This window comes from Eptatretus burgeri, chromosome 15 (genome assembly GCF_056783735.1).
Source record: "Eptatretus burgeri isolate ZD-2024b chromosome 15, Ebu_testis_v1, whole genome shotgun sequence".
Classification (NCBI taxonomy): domain Eukaryota; kingdom Metazoa; phylum Chordata; class Myxini; order Myxiniformes; family Myxinidae; genus Eptatretus; species Eptatretus burgeri.
Genome location: NC_140975.1, coordinates 25,267,105 through 25,289,860, shown reverse-complemented (window position 1 = coordinate 25,289,860; position 22,756 = coordinate 25,267,105). Strand labels below are relative to the sequence as shown.

The 22,756-nt window shown below is 42.8% G+C and overlaps 2 protein-coding genes across 6 annotated transcripts in view; both read left to right on the top strand.

The window, feature by feature from the left end:
* Nucleotides 1-22,756, top strand: part of LOC147011766 (uncharacterized) — a 369,804-nt gene that overhangs the window by 99,169 nt on the left and 247,879 nt on the right. The gene's annotated exons all lie outside the window — the stretch shown is intronic.
* LOC147011771 (ras-related protein Rab-37-like) overlaps nucleotides 1-22,756 on the top strand; it is a 147,135-nt gene that overhangs the window by 44,915 nt on the left and 79,464 nt on the right. For 2 of the 5 annotated variants that reach the window (XM_085858563.1, XM_085858561.1), the window contains one exon: nucleotides 10,246-10,356. In XM_085858563.1, coding sequence (XP_085714689.1) covers nucleotides 10,246-10,356 — 111 coding nt within the window. Of the gene's footprint in view, nucleotides 1-10,245; nucleotides 10,357-12,897; nucleotides 13,455-20,577; nucleotides 20,689-22,756 lie in introns of those variants that run through there. The other 3 variants (XM_085858562.1, XM_085858560.1, XM_085858564.1) reach the window with 3 other exon arrangements.

Genomic DNA, 22,756 nt, shown 5'->3' with positions numbered 1-22,756 from the left:
ACTGCTCAACCAACGTTTAACCAAGCACCTTGTGACAACATCAGGGAGACAAATGGAAATTGGAGTTATCATTGCGTCATTTTAGGTGACCCATTTAACTGGTTTGAGAGCAGGATTTGTAGAACGTTTCCCTTGCACTCGTATACATACAAGTAATCAAAAAAACCCATTTTAAACTAGTCAGCATACCATCACAAATCCCCACGCTTCGACAAAGAGTACCCAAAAGACAAAAAAAAGAGCCATGAAGAATCGACAGAGGGTCAAACAGAATTGCCGAGGTCATGTCAGGCCAAATTTGCTCTCCCCAACCAAGGTCTCATCATCCAACGGCTGATGAAATCAAACTAACATCGGCAAAATAAGTCAAGACTCACGCAAAATGAGAAACAGACTGTGACCAGAGGTAATTTTCACTTGATATCCATGAATCAGCTGTTGCTTATCAAAAGGCACAATATTCTGTGACTTCTGCAAACATGGGCAGTCAAACCATTTAGTCAATTTCATCAACTGGAGAGAAGGTGCATTCTGCTGAGGAATTTTTTGTATTCGGAATAAATGCTATGAAAAAAATCGATAAACATTCAAAATCACATGATAATGCAGAGACAGTGACAAAGATTATGTTTTTGATGATCCAAAAGTAGATGCTTCCCTGTAGCTGAATGAAGAACTACGAAAGGTACAATAGACCTGCCGTTTTCTGCTCAAGCAGACAAGCAGTTTGAGATGCCTGTCACGTCAAGATCTTGGTGTTTGAGGACATTATGAATTAGAGAGTAACCTCCAGTAGCTTCTTCTAGTGACAGCCGAGGATGTACCTGAACTGCAGCAGTGGGTTCAAGATGGACAATACTTGAGCCACAACATCGTCAATGAATTGATTGTGGTTCATTAAGTGGGTTCAAGATGGACAATCATGGGGAATACAGTTCTAAAGTCAATCCTATAGGATGTGTGGAAGTCTCAACTTTTAAGATTGATTGCAGATGAATCCAGGGATATCAGCAATAAAGAACAGCTTACCTGTGAATTGAGATGGATAAATCTGACGGACATGCCAGTGAATGAGGACTTCATTGACATGTATGAACTGGATAAAACCGATGCTCAAACTGTGACTTCCGCTCTGAAGGACATCTTCCTGAGTTGCAACTTGAAGTTGGAAAACTGCAGATGGCAAGGATATGACGGCGCAGCGACTATCGTTGGTTCCATTATTGAGGTGGCTGCTCACGGATAAGAACATTGTCCTTCTGCTCTCTACTTGCACTGTGCCAATCACAGCCTTGATTTAACTTTACAATAATTGGCGAATGAGAACAAGCTTTCAACAACTCTCCTTACCTCCCCCCTCCTCTCTTGTCCTACCCCCTCCCCCTCGCCTCCTCTCCCCTGCACACAAAGCCTCCTCCACCCCGTCTTCATTAGTAGTGTGGAGCTCAAATATTCAGGGCCTTCGCTCAAACCGGACAGACCTTTCCATTCAGGTTTATACTGACAAACCAGACATAATCTGCCATCAAACTTCTAGACTGGTCTCCCATCGCTACTTTCTCCAACATCACCTCATCCTAGGAATTCTTTCAAAGAAACTTGCGCTCTGTCATGCACACATTTATCCCTTCTCTTCTTCAGTTGTCCTTCCCTTCCTCCTGGCCATGGTTCACTAAAGCTTGTGGCGAAGCAGTTGTCCTGAAACAACATGCCTTTGCCTCATGGAAAGCAAACCCAACAGAGGGTAATCTCAGTTCTTTCCATAAAACTCGGAACAAGTGTGTATCTACCCTCAGGAGAGCCAGAAAACACCATCTTTATAATCTCAAATCTCAAATCTAAACTCTCAAACCTCTCTCCCTCCTCCAAATCCTGGTGGCGTCTAATGAAATCTGTTTCTGGTGTATGTTCCCCCTCCATCCCCTCCCTTACCTCAAGGGCCGCACTGCTGATACTGCACGTGAAAAAGCTAAATGTCTAAACTCGGTGTTTGCATCTAAATCTTGTGTCCTCAACCCATCGCTTTCTGTACCAACCTTACGCAGTCGCACACAACTGTCCTTGTTCTCTGCGTCCTTTTCTTCAGACAAAGTGGAGAGCTTGCTGTCAAACCTCGACTCAGATTCTGCAACCGGTCCAGACGGCATCAGCCCTCGTGTCCCAAAAACCTGCTCCTCTGCTCTTGCTCACCCTCTCTCTGTTCTATTCACCCTCTCATTTGCTCAAGGTCATCTGTCATCTGCTTGGAAATCAGCAAACATCACTGCCCTGCATAAAAAAGGTGCAAAAACAGATCCCTGTAACTACAGACCAATCAGCCTTCTCCCAATCATCAACAAGGTTATGGAATCCATCATCGCTTCAGACATGAAATCCTTCCTCTTCTCCAATGGCTTGATTTCCGGTCATCAATTTGCATTCAGTCCAGCTCACTCTACCCTGGATATGCTGCTTCTGCTCTCCCAACAATGGATGGAGGTCCTCAATGCCAGACAGGAAATCAGAGCCGTATCCCTAGACATATCACATGCTTTTTGACATGCTCTGGCACCCTGCCATGCTCACCAAACTCTCTTCTTATGGTATCCAAGGCCATCTCCACTCATGGCTTGTAGACTTCCTCTCCTGTCGCAGCCAACGTGTGGCTCTAAATGGAGTTCTTTCATCCCCTCTTCCTGTCCAGGCTGGAGTTCCTCAAGGCAGTGTTCTGGGCCCTGTTCTTTTTCTGGTTTTCATCAACGATCTCTCCGACTCTCTGGAAAATCCTCGTTATCTCTTTACTGATGATTCCACCCTCTGTCGTACCATCTTCCATTCCTCAGACCAGCAAGCCGCAGCTTCTTCGCTCTCTGCAGATCTGGATAAAATCACAAACTGGTCCAACACGTGGAAGATGTCTTTCAATCCTGACAAATCTCACACTCTCACTATGTCTCTCCGAAAGGACCATTTAGAACCCCCCCCCCCATCTACTTCCTCAACAATCCTCTGGAAGAAGTCCTTTCATTCAAGCTTCTGGGTCTCACTATCTGCCATGATCTTTCCTGGGTAAGCCACATTTACAACCTGGCCTCCAAAGCCAGTCCTCCAACTGGGAATCCTCCATCAGGCAAAGTCCTTCCTTGGCCCACCTCAGCTCCTGACTACATACAAAGATTTCGTCCACAGCCTGATGGAGTACTGCTCTCCCCTCTGGGCTGGTGCTCCTGCCTTTCACCTTTCTCGGCTTCACACTGTGGAACCCAAGGCATGTAGGATCATTGGTATCTTCCGCGATGAGGCTGAGTCTTTGGGTCTCTCACTCTCTTAACGCAGTTAGGTCGGTGGTCTTTCTGTCTTCTACCGTCTCCTCTCTGGTCTCGCCCCCTTCTTTGTCTGCGATATGTTTGTCCCCCCCCCCCCCCATATTTTCACAGGGCGCTCAAGGTCCGCCAACAACCCCCTTCTGGTAAAACTACCAAAATCACGAATCACTGCTCACCTTCACTCTTTCATTCCTCTTTTTTTCCCGCGTTTTGAATAAACTCCCACACTCTTCAATCCCATTCTTCCTTCCAGGCCTTCAAAACAGCTGTTCACCACCACCTCTCATCTTCCCCCATCCAAAACCTCGATCTTTTCTACCCTTGTTAATCCACCACAATCCCACCTCCTTCAAATTCCCTGCTTTCCTTCCTGAAAGTCCCTGTGATCTCCATCTTGTATACCCCATGTTCCTCACAAAATCCCTCTCCCTTCCACGGATCTCCTAATGTCTGTTCCACACTGTTTTGTCCTTCCCGGCTCGTCTCATGCCCCCCTTGCTGTGCATTGTGTGTTAGCTCTCATGTGAGTCTCGACAATGTATACAAAAAAACAGAAGCTGATCAGGAATGTGTTGGATGCTTGCAGGACCTTGCTGTCTTTATTCGTTCTCCAAAAAGCATGGCTCAGTGCCAACACATTGAAAAAAAACAAAAAAACAACAATGATACAGAAGATCTGCACATTTTGTGCCACCATCAGATTGGCACTATGCACAAAAGCTCTGCTATATTGGGAAGCCACGAGGACCTAGCTGAGATGTTTCAGAAGACCGCTGATGAAAGCACCAAGGGTGATGTTTGAGACACAGGCACGTGATTGGCCACTGAACTTGAAACATATGACATGGTTTTTGGCCTGCACTTAGCCAAGAACGTGATCAGCATGTGTGAACAAGTTGCAATCATGCTGCAACAACCGTCGATAACTGTGCAGATGACAGTGGCATGCGTGAAGGCCCTATTGTCAAACCTAGTGAGTGTATGAGCGTAATTATCCCTTGGCTAATGATATCCGTGGATGATAGGAGTCAGGTTCCTCTCATTTCCTGTTAATACAATTCGCTAGTGGCGGCAGCAATTACAACACACACACACACACACACACACACACACACGGATGCTTCTTTCACCAATAGATGCAAAAATATATAAATTCTCTCTTGTGGCCCCAGAACCAAACAAAGAATATATACATGTTATGACAGTCACAGCCCATACAACTCACCCCTCCCCCTACCAAACATGATTAATAGTAAATATCATTTAAAACTTACCCTGTGCATTGACAAGCCCCAGACATGACCTTCCCATCGGTGTTAAGTAGCACGAAGGTTTGGTTAGAACGCAGACATCTACGAACCTTCAGACTTTCACAGGCCCACATCATTGGGAGTTTTTGCGATACGGAATGTAAGATATCAACTTTTTGGATGATATGATCAGGAGGTTCTCCAATTGTTTTGTTGTGTCGAGGCACATCCCTTTCTTGCAGATGCGCTTACAAGTACTTTCGGCTCTTTAAAGTTTTTTTTTGGGGGGGGGGGGATTGTTGAAGTAAACCACTACCTGTGAGGCATGAAATGTGTCCAGACCACCCTGATTTAATTAATTACCTGGGGGGTTTCTGCGCTTGTTGGCCGAGCAATCTGAGGCGGATTACTGCAGATTGTGTTACCGTGGGTCCACCCCCACCAGGCTGATTGACAGGCTTTGTTCCGCCCACAGCTCTTGGGCCTTCATGGTGTTCGCTGACTTCCCAATTTTTTTACATTTTCCCTCCAACTCTTCTTGTCCTCATATAATTTATAGCCTACAAAGATGCTGCTCCAACTGATCCACCTCACCAGCACACCCCATTTCCAGCTTGAATGTTCAAAGCAATAATGAATTCTCTATGTTCACCGCAACTGCTATCATCATTATTTCCTGTTAGGAAACCCTCCTCTGGGATCTTCCATGATAAATGGGTTGTTCGAAGACCAATGTGTATTGGGAAGGGACAATGTTATGTCTTTCCTTGGGGAGGTCCCATGGAAATTGCAGTTGAAGAGCTAGAGGTATCAGGATGTGCTTTCTATTAAAGATAAGATTCAGATGAAAAGCAGTGGGATGATAGAATCCAGAAAAATTTTGATTGATCTGATCTCCCATCGGAGGATGTCACAGTGGAAGTTATAAATCAGAAATAGTCCAATGCCTGTGGCTGCTTGGCTGCATCATTTCCTGGGGGTGCAGCTGTGCCGCTGATGCAATGCCACTGTTACCAGAAAGCTGGTACTCATGCTGTCGACCTCAGAAGGATGACAAGGTGGGCCAACACACCTGGTGTTAATTCAATAGCATGACAGGGGCTTGAACTCAAGACCCTAAGATCTTAAGCCAGCCACCTTAACCATTGAGTCAACACCAGGCTGTCCGATGGATGTAAAAGTGAGCTATTCAGGAAATTGAAATTTTGGACAGAAAATCAATCAAATGTCTTGAAAAGACTCTTGTTTTTTTTAAACTTCGACAAGATAACTATACCTCCAGTTTCGCTAAAACTGCCTTTCTCATGAAATGGAGTCAATTGTATTTCATATAACTTGAGGAATATTTTGTATGCAGCACGTGCCTGGTACCTTGCATCATTGCTGGAGTGTGGCTCAGTCGCTGATGCAGTTCCCCCTGTAGGTTGGAGTAGGAATTAGGAATTTGTACATGGTGCTGGTGACAACTCACCGCCTCTTTGGGAAGGACACCATGGGATATTTAACGTCCACCAAGTAATGCTGGCAAATGGAACACCAGTTTGATGAATCACCCTTCCTGCTCAGAAGTAGGATGACGGTTTATAGCTCGCTCAGGATCAAACCCAGGCAAGACAGCTCAGAGGGGAGCATGCATATTTCTAGGCTGTCCTGCCAGCCCTTCCTTTATAGATAGATAGAGAGATAAAACAGGTAGATGATGATGATCTGTACCATACTGTACAGATTGGTTGTGTTGCCGAAAAGATTTCTTAGTATGTGTTATTTGGGGTGGTTTTCCATTGCCTTCTCAGCAGTCAGTCGGGGCAGGAATTTGTAATTTGTTTAGGGTGCCCAGTGCCGGCGATAGCTCACCTACTCTTTGCAAGGGACATCGTGGATTTTTTTTTTTAACGTCCACAACCTAAAGACCGCAAACGGGCCACCCAATTTAATATCCATTCGATGTACGATGGACACATTGAAGCCTTGTCCTGCATGTGAAACACCAGGGTGGCAGTTTATAGTTAGGTCGGGATTCAAACCCAGGTTAGACAGCTCAGAAGGATTAGGCCTATATATAGCTTAAGACTATCCTGTTAGCCCCCTGCAGAAGATTGTAAATGTCAACCACATTATTTGAAACATTTGTCACGTCTAAAGTGAACATAAAATTGATGTACAGGCTTTGACAGTTGGCCGATGTAGCCTGCTTCATGAAGCAGTCATTTGGTCATGACCAAGACTTTCTTTCCTCATGACAAGCTGACTTCCTTCCTTCATTGATTGGTGTTGTCGATGGTGATAACTGCTTTTTCTCCTTTCTCCTTCTCTCTGGTAGCTCCACAGATAAGTATCTTTGGTCTGATTTTGTTTCTTGAGCTATATTAATTGTGTATGAACCACTTACTTTTGTAAGAATGTTCTCTTTCACTTTGCAGATATTCATGCCTGTGATGTCACAACTCTATTGTGACCTCAGGTAGAGGACAAAAAAGGGAAACACCTGAATAAATGAGGTGTGGCCCATTGTTAATTAAGCAAATAACATCCCAGCATGATTATGGTCGTGTATAAAAATTCTGCACAGGCCTGGTTGCCCATAATTATGGCGAGCATTGCTGAAAGAGACCGCAGTGACTTTTAAAGAGGGGTGATTGTTGGGGCACACTTGCAGGAGCTTCAGTGAGAAAGACAGCTCAACTTTCTGGTGTTTCACGAGCAATGGTGTCTCAGGTGATGTCGGCATGGAACTCCAAGGGAAAGACATCATCAGCAAAGGACAACAGTGGGTGGAAGTGTATACTTCAGGATCGTGATATCCAGGCAAAGCAGGTGAGCAACTGCAGGTCAGTTGACTACATTTTAACATGGGGCGCAAGCAGCCAGTTTCATCAAAAACCTTCCGCCGAGAACTCCACAGAGCGGGTACCACAGTCGGGTTGCAGTGCACAAACCACTCATCACACCTGGCAATGCACGTTTTTGAGTCGAGTGGTGCAATGAGCACAGCCAATGGACGATTGAGCAGTGGAGAAATGTGATTATGGTCAGATGAATCATCCCTCACCATGTTCTTGACAAACGGATGAGTGCATGTGTGGTGCCAACCTAAAGAACTCCACAACGCTGAGTGCTTGGCTCCATCAGTAAAGGGTTCTGATGGTTCCGTAATAGTGTGGGGCCATTTTCGTGGCATGGTTTGGTTACAGTCATTCCCTTACAAAGCAAGGTTCATGCCAATTGCTGCTTAATGGAACCGAGTCATCATCTTCACCCAATGTTGCAGCATTTCTTTCTTGCTGGGAGGGGTGTCTTCCAGGATGACAATGCCCCCATACACAGAGCGTGTGTGGTACCCCAATGGTTTGATGAGCATGACACTTGTTATCTATACGTCATGACCTCAGCCACCAGATCTGAACCCAATCGAGCATTTATGGGATATACTGGAATGACACCTGAGACCGTTTTCCACCTCCATCAAACAGGTGTGAGTTGATTGACTTTCTCGTGGAAGAATGGTGCCACATCCTTCTTGCAGAATTCCAGACGCTTATGGACTCTATGCCACGGCACATACAGGCCATACCGGCCGCAGGTGGTTGCCCCCGCCCTATTAAGTGGGTGTTTCCATTTTTAGCTTATCTGAAATTGAAATTCCAGAGAAAGTATTGTCGTTGTGCACCGTCTGTCCGACTGTCTGTCTGTCCGTCTCCTATTTTGACTTCTCCGGCCAAACCGCTGGGCCGATCCAGCTGCAATTTGGCAGCAATGTTCCGCTCCTGACTGGTAATGGTGATTGCAAAGCTCGTTCTGGTCTCGTGACTTTAAGTAGGTCAAAATGGCCAACTTAGTCAATTTTTGAGAAAATCATGTAAATTACTTCAAAAATCTTATTCTCCAGATCCACCAGTCAGAATGCTACCAAATTTGCGTTGCACCATTAGGACAGGGTCGTGATGTTAAATTGTGGAGGTCGTGCCGATCACGTGACCGGAAGTGTCAAAATGGTGGACTTTGTAAATGTTTGGGAAAATCACAGTCATTCCTTAAAAAAAATCTTCCTTTCCAGATCCACCAGTCAGAATGTTGCTGAATTTGGGTTACAATATTAGGACAGGGCCCAGATAAGCTATAGTTACAGAGGTCCTTTTGTTGTTTTTTTTTGTCTACTACCTGTATATCAATCTGCAGATTTGATTCAATTTGAACTCTGCTTTTGTCTATTTTGGTGCCTCCTTTGGGTGGAATTGTTTGGAAAATTGTAAATTGTGGGAAAGGTTTAAGATGCCAAGGTGACTTATACCCAAGTTTCCTCCATATTGACAATGCAGAGTATATTCCTGATTCGGGAAAATAATGATGTACTGTTCTTGAAATGACATTGACGCTGTGATCTTTAAACTTGTGGTCGCAGTAAAACACAAGAACCCCAAAGTGTAAGTGTAAGTGTGTGAGCTCTGCATTTTTCACATCAATCTTGAACATATTTCTCATTGATGAATGCATTTTTATATACAGTTTTTTTTTTAAAGGTTAATTATCTGTACATTTGGACAAAACTGAACACTTTATCCCAAAGATGTCTGACCGTCAGTTTGGATTCTATCCCAGTCCTGGAAATACTGCTGCTTCACTCTCAGCAATAGTTGAAGGCCCTCAATCTTAAACAAGACTTTAGGACTGTTTCCTGGCCATATCACAGGCATTCAACACAGTCTTTGCATCCTGCTTTGGTTACCAAGCTTTGTCTGTGGCATAGAATGGAGTGCCCCATGTAGGTCTTACACCCAGTCTTGTTCCTCATCGACATTAACAACCTCTGCAATCATCTGAAAATCATTCTTTTTACAGATGATTCCTCATGTCATACAGCATCCCAGTCCACTGACAATCCGACAGCAGCTGTGTCACTCTGCTTATTTGGAATTGATTCGATGTTTGTCTGACAGATGAAACATGTCCTTCAATCATGGCAAATCCCAGAATCTCACCCTGTGACTGGAAATATTGTCAAGCAAACCCACCTGTCTACTTCCATGGTCAGCCACTGGAAGATGTTCAGTCCATTGAGCTTCTTGGCCTTATCCTCACATGCGTACAACGACACATGCACCTTAGCCTGATCCAATTATTGGGACCAAACTGGCTGACAGGATGGCCGAGAGGTATGCTCACTTGCCTCTAAGCTGATTAGCCTGGGTTCGAATCCTGAACAGGCTATAAACAGTCATCTCGGTATTTCACAGGCAGGGTGATTCATCATTGTGTGTTCCCTCTGATGGGCATTAAACTGGATTCCTGTCTGCTTGCATTTGTTGGTTGACTTTAAAGATCACATGGTGTCCTTTGCGAAGAGTAGGTGTGCTATCACCAGTCTCACGACCAAAATGCATTGTCATATAAAAGAACCACTTACTATTTATGCTGTCAAGCATAACTAGCAGGGTAACAGGACAATTACCCAAGTGAAGATCCAGAGCCTATAGGTTACATCGGTTGTAAACTGTTCGATATGACAGAACAAGTTAGTTTAGTTAGAAGTGCAGAGGGCCAAATGAAGCTGGATGACTGACCCGCACTTCTCCAAAACGTCATCAGTAATGTCGTAATTTGGATCAAATTGGATTGTCAATCGATGTTATCAGGTAAACGATTTTGATCGTGGCCTCATTGAGTGCTTTATTTCTGTTGCTGTGTCTTGGCAGACGGTGTTGGTTGGTGACAGTGGAGTTGGAAAGACGTCCTTCCTGGTACAATTTGACCAAGGAAAGTTCATCTCAGGTTCATTTTCCGCCACTGTTGGCATAAGTTTCATGGTGAGTGGTGGAGTGAAAGGTGTGTACAAATGTTATTGTAAGCAACCACAGCATAAAAGGGAGATACATGCAATGGTCACGTGGTGGTATGTTGGGAGGACGATGAACACAGATATGTTCCAGGTCGATTTACAAACCACATCCACAAGGAAATGGAATGATATCCAAGTTGGAACTTCAGGAAATTTACAATCAATATGTCTGAAATATACACAATTAATATATGTAATTTAATTTATTTTTGGAAGGTTTGGCCTGTTGTCAGTTTGGCAGGTCAAGTATTACATTTCGGATAGAAAGTATGAGATTTTGATAACAACGCATTGGATTAAATTTAATCATCCTGCTGTTGGGGAGCCCTGAACTTAATCAGGTGTGTCCTGCATATAATTAATCTATCATATATATATATATATACATATATATATATTTATATATATTATCCCTGTGCCGTAAGAGGCGACCAGGGTTGCGTCAGGAAGGGCATCCGGCGTAAAACATGTGCCAAATCACTATGCGGATCACACGGATGATCCGCTGTGGCGACCCCTAACGGGAGCAGCCGAAAGAAGAAGAAGAAGATATTTATATATATATATATATATATATATATATATATATATATATATATATATATATATATATATATATATATATATATATATATTTTGAATGCACTTCTCATTAAAGTTGCATCACCTCCACCTATTGACCATGAGCTTTGCAGAGCTACAGTCCCGTACATCCCAGTAGGATTTTACTGTGGAGATTTTAATTCTCAATTTTATAAACCAGTCCAACCCAGAGAAGATGTGATGATGGAGTGTAGTCATGATGTCATGATTAATGAGTGTAATCATGATTTGAGGTGATTGTGGAGTGTAATGATTTGAGGTGATTGTGGAGTGTAATCATGATTTGTGGTGACTGTGGAGTGTAATCATGATTTGAGGTGATTGTGGAGTGTAATCATGATTTGAGGTGATTGTGGAGTGCAATCATATGTGGTGATTGCGGAGTGTAGTCATGATTTGCAATGATTATCGTGTATCCATGATTTGTGGTGATCATGGAGTGCAATCATGATTTGTGGTGATTGTAATCATGATTTCAGGTGATTATGGAGGGTGATCATGATTTTGAGGTGATTGTTGAATGTAATGATTTGCAACAATTATAGTGTATCCATGATTTGTGGTGATTGTGGAGTGTACTCATGATTTGAGGGGATTATGGAGTAGAATCATGATTTGATGTGATTGTGGAGTGTAATCATGATGTGTGGTGATTGCGGAGTGTAGTCATGATTCGCAATGATTGTGGAGTGTAATCATGATTTGAGGCGATTGTGGAGTGTTGTCATGATTTGAGGTGATTGTGGAGTGTAATCATGATTTCAGGTGATTATGGACTGTAGTCATGATTTGTGGTGATTGTGGAGTGTAATCATGATTTCAGGTGATTATGGAGTGTAGTCATGATTTGTAATGATTGTGGAGTGTAATCATGATTTGTGGTGATTGTGGAGTGTTGTCATGATGCAGTGCAGTCATGATTAATGAGTGTAATCATGTGTAATGTGTGGTGATTATGGAGTGTAGTCATGATTTGTAATGATTGTGGAGTGTAATCATGATTTGTGGTGATTATGGAGTGTAATCATGATTTCAGGTGATTGAGGCGTGTAGTCATGATTTGTGGTGATTGTGGAGTGTAATCATGATTTCTGGTGGTTATGGAGTGTAGTCATGATTTGTGGTGATTGTGGAGTGTAATCATGATTTCAGGTGGTTATGGAGTGTAGTCATGATTTGTGGTGATTGTGGAGTGTAATCATGATTTCAGGTGATTATGGAGTGTAGTCATGATTTGTGGTGATTGTGGAGTGTTGTCATGATGCAGTGCAGTCATGATTAATGAGTGTAATCATGTGTAATATGTGTGGTGATTATGGAGTGTAGTCATGATTTGTAATGATTGTGGCATGTAATCATGATTTGTGGTGGTTGTGGAGTGTCATGATTTGGCGTGCTTTCAGAACATCTTGAAGACACCAGAGACAATTTTATATCCAACATGAGCTTTAAATTCATGTTCATGACATGATATAAGTTCAACTAAAACATGAATGCTCTGAATAGCGATTTGACACCATGCAACCTCTTATTTTCTGGCACCTCGATCAATCACTATCATACAAATCAGTCAGATTTGTCACGATGTCACTTGATATTATATGCGTGTGATTACCGGTTCCTTTTGAAGCATTCCCTTGTTCTTCGTGTTATTCCCACAATCACCCACTAGAGGGTACAAGAGGTTTGTGGTGGTGATAGGGGTGGATGGTGGTTGCTGAGATAAACTGTCATTTTGGGTTGTTTTGAAGGACTTGTTGAATCAAGCTGACATTGTCAGCCCTGGTAGAGCATTGTTCGTCCAGTTTGACCTCGTTCTAGCAGGGTGGTGGATACTGATCACATGTTTTTTTTTCAATGTTCCACACTTCTCCTGGTGCGTTATTTAATTATTTCAGATGTTTGAACATGACAAACGGGATGAACGCGTCCGTGTTCTTTTTACGTGCTGATCGCATCACCGTTGTTCCAGATTTGGTTATGCTGTCCTTTGTACAAGTAAACAGGTGCAGTTGGTTTTGCCCGTTTTAATTGGCGGTTTGGTATCGCTTTTGCCATGCTTGATGTGGTATTGAAAATAAGATCAAGAAAATTAAGAAAAGGAATAATTGTCTGGAGCGAATTTATATGAACGCGGGCGGTGATGGAGAGCTGCGGTAGGTGTGGGGTACGGAGCTGAGACGGGGTGGAGGAGAGGGGCCCGCTCCCCCACCCTCACCGAACCCATCTCCATCGTACCCGCTTACCATGCCGTGAGAGATCGACCAGAAGCATGCGGAGATGTCTAAAAAGAAAGGCTTGTCCAAGAGAGAGTGCGCGACGGCGCGGAGCACCAAAGCTCATACAGTGTCCCTCGAACCGTCCGGGAAAGCGACGAACGGTGGTGCCGGGAACGGTGGACACGATCGTCTAGACCGCTCGGCTCTCAACAACAGCAACGAGTTTTATGACGTGGCCTGCAAGGTGAGAGTCTCGTCAACGGGACGGCGTTTCCACAACACGTCACAATCACGGCTCGCTCTGACGTCACACAACCCTCATATTGCGTCATTGTCATTGTGGGCGATTGTAAATGCTTTTTGAGCAAATACACTTTCGCGCAATTCATTGTGATGTTGCGTGTTCCTTTTATACAAATTCATGATGATTATTTGCTTATTCCATAGTTGTCAAGAGTAAGTTTGTTAATTAAGGTATGATGATATCATTTATACCTCAAACTATTCAGTTTGCATGAGCCGTGTAAACATATTGTTCTATATATATATATATATATATATATATATATATATATATTTGCATATTTTGTGTAATTCTTATTGGGATGGTTTCTATAAGGTGTAATTATTTTGGTGACGTCGTACTGATAATTATTACGTCATAGTACTCGATGGTATGCGCTTAATTTGAAAACCTTATTATTGTGCGTGATTCCTGTTTGACTTCTTATTAATATCTGCCACCTTCACCATTGATTAATTTTGCTCGCACAATGATCGATTATATTCGAATTACTTCGTTCCAATTAGACAATTTTGTAAAATGTTCGTTTTCAGATAAACTCGATCACTGGATCATTCCGTGACGATCAATATTAAACGGATCACGAGATCATGTTTTTTTTATATTTTTACACTCCTCTCCAAATTGCTGTCGATGCCCCCAACCGCTTCCTTGTAACGCACTCTTTAATATCGTCTCCTATTTCCAATTTTTCAATGTATATACCCAAACCGAACTAGGTGATGTTTGTGATGCAATATGTGAATGCAGATCCATGTCCGTTTCATAGATAATTCATTTGTATTGTGTGTGTGTGTGTGTGTGTGTGTGTGTGTGTGTGTGTGTGTGTGTGTGTGTGTGTGTGTGTGTGTGTGTGTGTGTGTGTGTGTGTGTGTGTGTGTGTGTGTGTGTATATATATAATATAGCTTTCGGGAGAGAGAGAGAGAGAGAGAGAGAGAGAGAGAGAGAGAGAGAGAGAGAGAGAGAGAGAGAGAGAGAGAGAGAGAGAGAGAGAGAGAGAGAGAGAGAGAGAGAGAGAGAGAGAGAGAGAGAGAGAGAGAGAGAGAGAGAGAGAGAGAGAGAGAGAGAGAGAGAGAGAGAGAGAGAGAGAGAGAGAGAGAGAGAGAGAGAGAGAGAGAGAGAGAGAGAGAGAGAGAGAGAGAGAGAGAGAGAGAGAGAGAGAGAGAGAGAGAGAGAGAGAGAGAGAGAGAGAGAGAGAGAGAGAGAGAGAGAGAGAGAGAGAGAGAGAGAGAGAGAGAGAGAGAGAGAGAGAGAGAGAGAGAGAGAGAGAGAGAGAGAGAGAGAGAGAGAGAGAGAGAGAGAGAGAGAGAGAGATAGATAGATAGATAGATAGATAGATAGATAGCATGGAGAATGACGAGTAAGTGAGTAGACAGAAGGGAGTGCAGGAGGGTTAAACATATGTTCGCTTACATAATATGTCGATGGTCCTTTTAAAGGTGGAGGCTATTTCTTCCTCAACGAGCTACAACACTGTGATAGGCAAACATTACAAGGAGGTATTTTATGAAATCTAATTGGGGTTACAGAGTCCATTGTATGTGTTTGGAGAATGGAAAGTAAAGCCATTCTATTTATTATGTGTCGCAGGTCCTATGTTTAATAATCCAGATGCGAGATGTTATTACCAGTACGAGCTGACCAAGTCATTTTAAACAAGTAATTAATGTGAGTAATGGTCGCCCATGCCTCACATTGGTCACGCATGCCACGATGCCGACCTGCAAGCTTGCAGCTCAACAGGCAATTGCGCCGGAGTTTTACAAGTCGTTTAATTATTGATTCCTGTAATCAATCTGTGCGATCAGTGGTAGGGAGCAAGATCAACAATACAAGTGCTGGAGTGAATGAAATATTCTCCATGATGGGAACATCTCTCGTGCTCGGAAAACACACACACACACACACACACACACACACACACACACACACACACACACACACACACACACACACACACACACACACACACACACGCACACACACACACATATATATATATATATATATATATATACATATATATATATATATATATATATATATATATATATATATATATATATATATATATATATATATATATGAGCTAAGCTTGCAGTTTCTAAAAGCAGGTGGTCCCAAAATGAAAGTGAAATTAAATGTAAAAGGAATAGTTGATGGTTGTTTTGTGATGATCAAGATTGTGGGGGTACGGAGCTGACTGCTGAGAGATAGTTGCACAAAAAAAGGTTGTTTGGAAACATCTTTGGCAAAACTCCGAACATTCGGCACAAGTCCGGTTACTCATGGACCCAACACAGTCAATGGAATCACTCTGGCCACTGTGTACCGTTCTTGTTACCCCAACCACACAATGCGAAACACGGGGTTAACCAATATGTTCACTTCTGTCTGTCTGTCTGTCTGTCTGTCTGTCTGTCCATCTGTCCATCCATAAACATCAGTTTATGATCGAGGAACAATGTATTTAAATTGAATGTTATATTTTGAACACAAATCAGAACATGAATAACAAACCTGTAGTTTAACAGTACTTTGGCTCTGAATTCGTCCCGATCGCCCAAGCGTAGAAAGGGGTGAGATTACTTTTTATCGTTTGTCTGCCTGTCTGTCTGTCTGTCTGTCTGTCCATCCATAAACATCAGTTTATGATCGAGGAACAATGTATTTAAATTGAATGTTATATTTTGAACACAAATCAGAACATGAATAACAAACCTGTAGTTTAACAGTACTTTGGCTCTGAATTCGTCCCGATCGCCCAAGCGTAGAAAGGGGTGAGATTACTTTTTATCGTTTGTCTGCCTGTCTGTCTGTCTGTCTGTCTGTCCATCCATAAACATCAGTTTATGATCGAGGAACAATGTATTTAAATTGAATGTTATATTTTGAACACAAATCAGAACATGAATAACAAACCTGTAGTTTAACAGTACTTTGGCTCTGAATTCGTCCCGATCGCGCATGCGTAGAGAGGGGTGAGATTACTTTTTATCGTTTGTCTGCCTGTCTGGCAGTAAAACAAAATTGAAAATCATTCCAAACAGGAAACGTACTGTTTTTAATGACTTTATAAAGGACACAAACAGCACGAACAAAGAACTAATGTAACGTGTTAAATAAGGTGGTGTAAAAGACATGGCGGTAAACTTTCAGAATTATTTTTTTTTAGACGACCTTTACAATCTTTATTTGATTTCAATCTTATTATACACTTGAACACTGTAGAACACAAATCGCCTTCTTACCGCTTCCAAAAATCTCCAGTTTTGCAGGACTTGGACATGTTAAATGAGGCTTTGGTTTTGACACTGCACAATGGCGGTAAATATCTGGATTTTTTTTTATACAACCTTTAAAATCATTATTATATTTCATTTGAATTATATCCCTAAACACTGCATGGGGTAAGGTTTTCTATGAACTCTCTAATTGTTTGTCACGGGAATGCGTCCAATAAACATAAACCAAGAGAGGATAGTTAAATATCAATTTCATTTTATTTACACGCACTGCATGAACATATGTGTAAAAAGTCCTTATGTGGGAGAAAAATCAACTTGATGCATAAATCTCAACGCTTCCATGACTTCAAAATCAGAATTGAAGTCTTGAAGCACAGTGTGAAAACTCGGTGCCATCACACATTGGAAAAATAAGAAAAAAAACCTGAATTTGGGAAAGGGCTCATCTACATATTTGATGTGAAAAATGGCAGAATTTTTCCCTCTTCTAACCTCACCCTCTTCCTTTACACATCCCTCCATCTTTCCCCGAACAGTTTCACTGGACATTCAGCTCACAAGGGGGAAGAATGTCGAAATTCAACGTTCACCTCCAATGGTTGTGTACCAAGCCCATCCTTCTCTGATCGCACCTTAGCTGATACCCCGACTCTCACTGCCTCCTGAGTTGGTTGAAAGACTCTTCAGCATTCTGGACTCGATAAGCTTAGATGGCATTGATGCCCATGTCCTAAAATCCTACTGTGCTCTCACTTCATCTCAGTCTGCTCTCGTCTGTTAATCCTTCAGCTTCGGTCACATCCCATCTGCTTTGAAGACAGCAAACATCACTCCCATTGACAAGAAGGGAGCGAAAACAGATCCTCTCAACTACAAGCCAGGAAGTTAACTTTCAGTTGTAAACAAAGTTATGAAATCGAACATCACAGCTGACATTATTTTTCCTCTTCTGGAATGTTGTCGTAGTAGTAGTAGCAGCAGCAGCAGTAGTAGCAATGGTGGTCCACCTAGATACAGTAGTGTAATGCTTCGAGCTTTTCTGGTCCGAGTCACACCAAAAACTTTTAAAATGGCAGGTGCTGCTTAAATTGCTTGACACTCAGCATTTCAGAAGGATAGAGCATGGATAAACAACCATAGGATGTTCTGCAAGAATCTTTAGGATTGAAGGAGACAGACTAACCAGAAGAAGAACAATGGCCTGATCTCTTATATGTCCCATGCCACTCAAGTGTATACATGCTGCTGATTCTCTTTCAATTAATGGATTGAGGCTCTGAATCCTAAACAAGAGATCAGAACTGTCTCTGGATGTCAAACAGCTTTGACGGTGTCTGGCACGCCACTCGCCAAGCTTTCTGCCTGTGACATCCGAGGCCATCTTTATTCCTGGCATGCTGACTTCATCCATGTATGCAACAAGCGAGTAGCTTTCAATGATACCTTTTCACCTTCTCTCCGAGTGCATATTGGAGTATTCCAAGGCAGCATTTTGAGACTGCTTTTGTTCCTCATATACATCAATGAAGTCTTCAATGCCTAGAAAATTATACTCTTCTCTTTTCAGCTCATTCCACATTTTGCCTTGCGGTGCCCTATCCCACGGACAGACCTGCAGCAGCTACTGCATCCCCTTAGAGACTCAACAGGATCAGATGCTGGTCCAACACATGCAACATGCTATTCAATCCAGGAAAATTTCACATTCACACATTCAATCTCCAGGTGAATCTGATGGGCCTAGTCATAAGACAAGACCTCTCCTGCACAGGAAATATAGCCATGCCGGAGCATCCAAAGATATCTGAACAGTGGGTACCCTCCATTGTACTCAATACCCTCCATTGTACCCTCCTTCCTCAATAAATATAACCTCCTCACAAACCTACAAGAGTCTCACAGGATGGTGCACAGGTAGCGCATTTACCTTTGAGCTGTCTCGTCTAGGTTCGATTGCCGACCTGACTAAAAACCGTTGGGTTGGTGTTTTGCAGGTAAGGTGATGAATCACAAAGGACACCATCTCTCGGATGGATGTTATACTGAGTGTCCCACGTTCTAGCATCAGTTGGTGGATGCTAAATATCACACAGTGTTTCTCTTGAAGAGTAGGAGAGTTATCACCGGCACCCTGAACAAATGACAAATTCCTGTAATCTTCAGCTGAACGTCAGGTCTAGCCAGCAGGTTGGCGAAAGACTTTGGTTAATCCGTCTCCTCCGTTGACCTCACAATAAGTTGGGAATAAATAGGGCTGTTAAAGAAGTCGTGATAATGTTTCAGATGCCACAATCCATTTGTTCTTCGTTGAATGGAATACAACTCTCTCGAATTGACTGTGCCTGTGATTTTCACCTGTCACTCTTTATTCTCTGAAATTAAAAGCTCTCAGTATCATTGGCATCTTCCACAAAGAAGCAGAGGGACACGGTTGCTTGCTTCCTCATCACAGACAGGTTGGTGGTTTCTGTTTTCGAATAACTCCATAACTTTGGTCTTGCTCCTCTGGCTCTTAGAGCCTCACATGCACCCCCCCCCTTTCCTCTTCCATTCTTTCAGTAACCCTCTCATTCTCAACCTTCCAAAGATCAAGGTTATTCCTCACCATAATCCCCTGTTCCTCTTTTGTTCCACCTGTGGAACCACCCTGAGGCATTACCATCTCACTCTTCCCACCCTCTGGGCTTCAGTCTGGCCGAAGAGCACCATCTCGTATCATCTTCCTCACCGACCCTGTGATCTTCAAGTAATAGTCCCATGATGACTCCTCCTCACTCATACCCCTCTTATATGAAGGACTCTATCTCTCTACTTCTCTACCTCTCTCTCTTTCTCCTTTCTTTTTCTCTCTCTCTCTCTTCTTTCTTTTTCTCTCGCTCTCTCTATCTCTCTCTCTCCTTTCTTTTTCTCTCTTTCTTCTTTCTTTCTCTCTCTCCTTTCTTTTTCTCTCGCTCTCTCTCTCCTTTCTTTTTCTCTCTCTTTCTCTCCTTTCTTTTTCTCTCTCTCTTTCTCCTTTCTTTTTCTCTCTCTCTCTCTCTCCCTCCCTCTCTCTCTCTCACTGTCTCTCTCTCACTGTCTCTCTCACACTGTCTCTCTCTCACTGTCTCTCTCTCTCTTTTTCTCCTTTCTTTTTCTCACACTGTCTCTATCTCTCTCCTTTCTTTTTCTCTCTCTTTCTCCTTTCTTTTTTCTCTCTCTCTCTCTCTCTCTCTCTCTCTCTCTCTCTCTCTCTCTCTCTCTCTCTCTCTCTCTCTCTCTCTCTCTCTCTCTCTCTCTCTCTCTCTCTCTCTCTCTCTCTCTCTCTCTCTCTCTCTCTCTCTCTCTCTCTCTCTCTCTCTCTCTCTCTCTCTCTCTCTCTCTCTCTCTCTCTCTCTCTCTCCTCTCGCCCTCTCTCTATCGCCCTCTCTCTGTCTCACTCTCTGTCTCTCCCTTTCATTATGTTACCTTTGTACCATCTAACACCTTGCTCTGCTACATGAGCCCATATTACTTAACAAAGTTCTCATCTCTATGCAGTGCTATCTGTAAATTTCCGAAAAGACGTCAAAGTTAAACAAATCATATCGGTATGATGCACCGATTCAGATCACTCATCCAGCCTTCCCGATAATGTACTTGTAAGTTAGAATCCACAATGCAAACGGATGGATTATAATTACAAGTTAAGGACAACTAAACCGTGAAACATCCAAACAAAGGAATGTTTAATCGACCGATTCCATGTTTTGCACTGATTTGTTCAGCGGACCATTCCTTCAAACAACCCACACGTCTTCTGTGGCAGTAGATCGAGTCTTTATACCTCCGCACACAGGTGATGCTCGTCGGTGATTCGGGTGTGGGCAAGACCTGCTTACTCGTTCGCTTCAAAGACGGCGCCTTTCTGTCTGGCAGTTTCATCTCGACCGTGGGCATCGATTTTCGGGTGAGGAAAGGGAGGCGAGGATTCAGTCTTCAGCGTTTGCGCTGTGACACGCAGCCTCGACGGTCCTTGTCCCTTCCCTTTCTTCTTGCACCGTTACCACTCGCATCCTTGAATTCCCCGCATCGCAATCCCTCACCATGATGCGTGTTGGGATTTTGTACGTCACTTCTCAATGACGTTTTGGTGTTGCAGCGGTTTATTTGCTGTTGCCAGATTTTGCAGCAAACAACTGTTGGTTTTTTTCATTTATAGAAAAAAAAAAACATCACATGTATTATTTAATGATCCCTTTTAACATGAGAAAATCACTTATAAAGCTTATATGATTATCATCTTCAGTTTGTACATTGTTGTAAACAAATAGTTTTTATATAATTTTTACAAGAGAACATTCTGTTGGTGTGGCTTGCCATCTATGTATTAATATAGAAAAGACTATGTTGTGTTGGGGGAGTGAATGGGGAGCAGGAGGGGTTGGGGGGGCAGGCAGGAGCAGTTGGGGGATCACTGGAAGAGGAGAAGAAAGACTGGAAGGGAAAAGGAATGAAGAGTAGTGAATTATGCATGGGTCCGACCACGAGGACAAGGTGGTCAAAATTCTGTACCCATGTGTACCTAACATAAGATGAAGATAGCACCTTAGTTGCAGTACACTCTTTATCTTTCATTCATTCATTCCTCTTCCAAAGGCAACCATGTTCTCTTTAAGTCTGAGGATGTTTTAACTCTGGGTTACTCTTTGGCTCTCAATGAGACATCCAAGTCAAAAGCATGATGTTTAAGTCAAATGCAGTGGTTGGTGAATTCAAGATTCAGGAAGCAAAGGTTTGCAGAAAAGGTCATGACAGAAAAACCCATGAGGACTAATTGACAAGATGGATGGAGAATTGATGATATTTGGTATTTTCTCCGTTGCTCCTGAGCATACTCTCTACCTGTGATTCCATTGGCAGTTGAGCTGTCCTCAACAGTTATTTTTGATATCACTCATTACTGTATTGAGGAGTGCCATGATGATTTATTCTGAATTTTTTTGCAGATAACATAAAATGAGATAATTACACATAATATAAAATGAGTAATTTAATAACCTCGTCAAAATAAAATAGGTAAGTAATTTTTTCATGTGTGACAGGATGACGCATAGGTATAGGGCACCTGTCTAGCCTGGGTTTGAGTCCTCATCCTACGGCGTAAACTGTCACCCCCATGTTATCAGGCAGGGCATTGGATCAAAACGTGAACGGTCTATAAAATGGGATGTGGAACTGGGGGACCCATCTGTTAGATATGTTGGGGAACAGCTAGCAGACGTTAGATATCCCAGGAGTTATCACCTGAACATCGCTACCCTGAACAAATTCTAAATTCCTGGCCTAACTTGCCTGGCAAAATCCAATTCCCCACGTTGGAGGGGGCTCTGGCACCTCATCACTCAACATGGACCAATGGTCCTTGGCAGAGCTTGAAACACAGCTGGGATAAGCGGCAGTACCTTTGCACTGTGAGAGGCTCTTCTGGGGCTGCAGTCATGGTGTCGTCTTTATTGTGTCATCAAGGTGTTCATCCAGGTCGAAGAACTCAATTCATCATCTTTATTGGTTTAAATATATATATTTGAATTTTTGCACACGTGTGCACATGGATGATTTGTTTTTGACAGCCACAATTATTCTCACCTTCGCATGGGATCAGCCGAGGAAAGTTATTGGGCCAAGTCCTTCACAACCAGGTTGTTCGACCTAACGTTTGCAAGTAGGTTACAGCAGGAATTGCGAATTTGTTCATGATGCCAGCGATAGCTTGCCTACTCTTTGCGAAGGACACCGTGGGATCTTTATCATCCACCAACTAATGTGAGCAGATGGGACACCCAGTTTAACGTCCATCCGAGGGATGGTACGCACATGCCCTATGTTTGGATGAATTCCTATACAAAACATGTTTCTACCAAAATTACTGGTAAATTCACGAAAGTTGCGTTTTCTGTTTGATGGTGCATTTGTATTTATTTTTTTTGCATACAAAGTCTATGCTAATGAAACAACTGGGTGACAAAGGGTAGAAG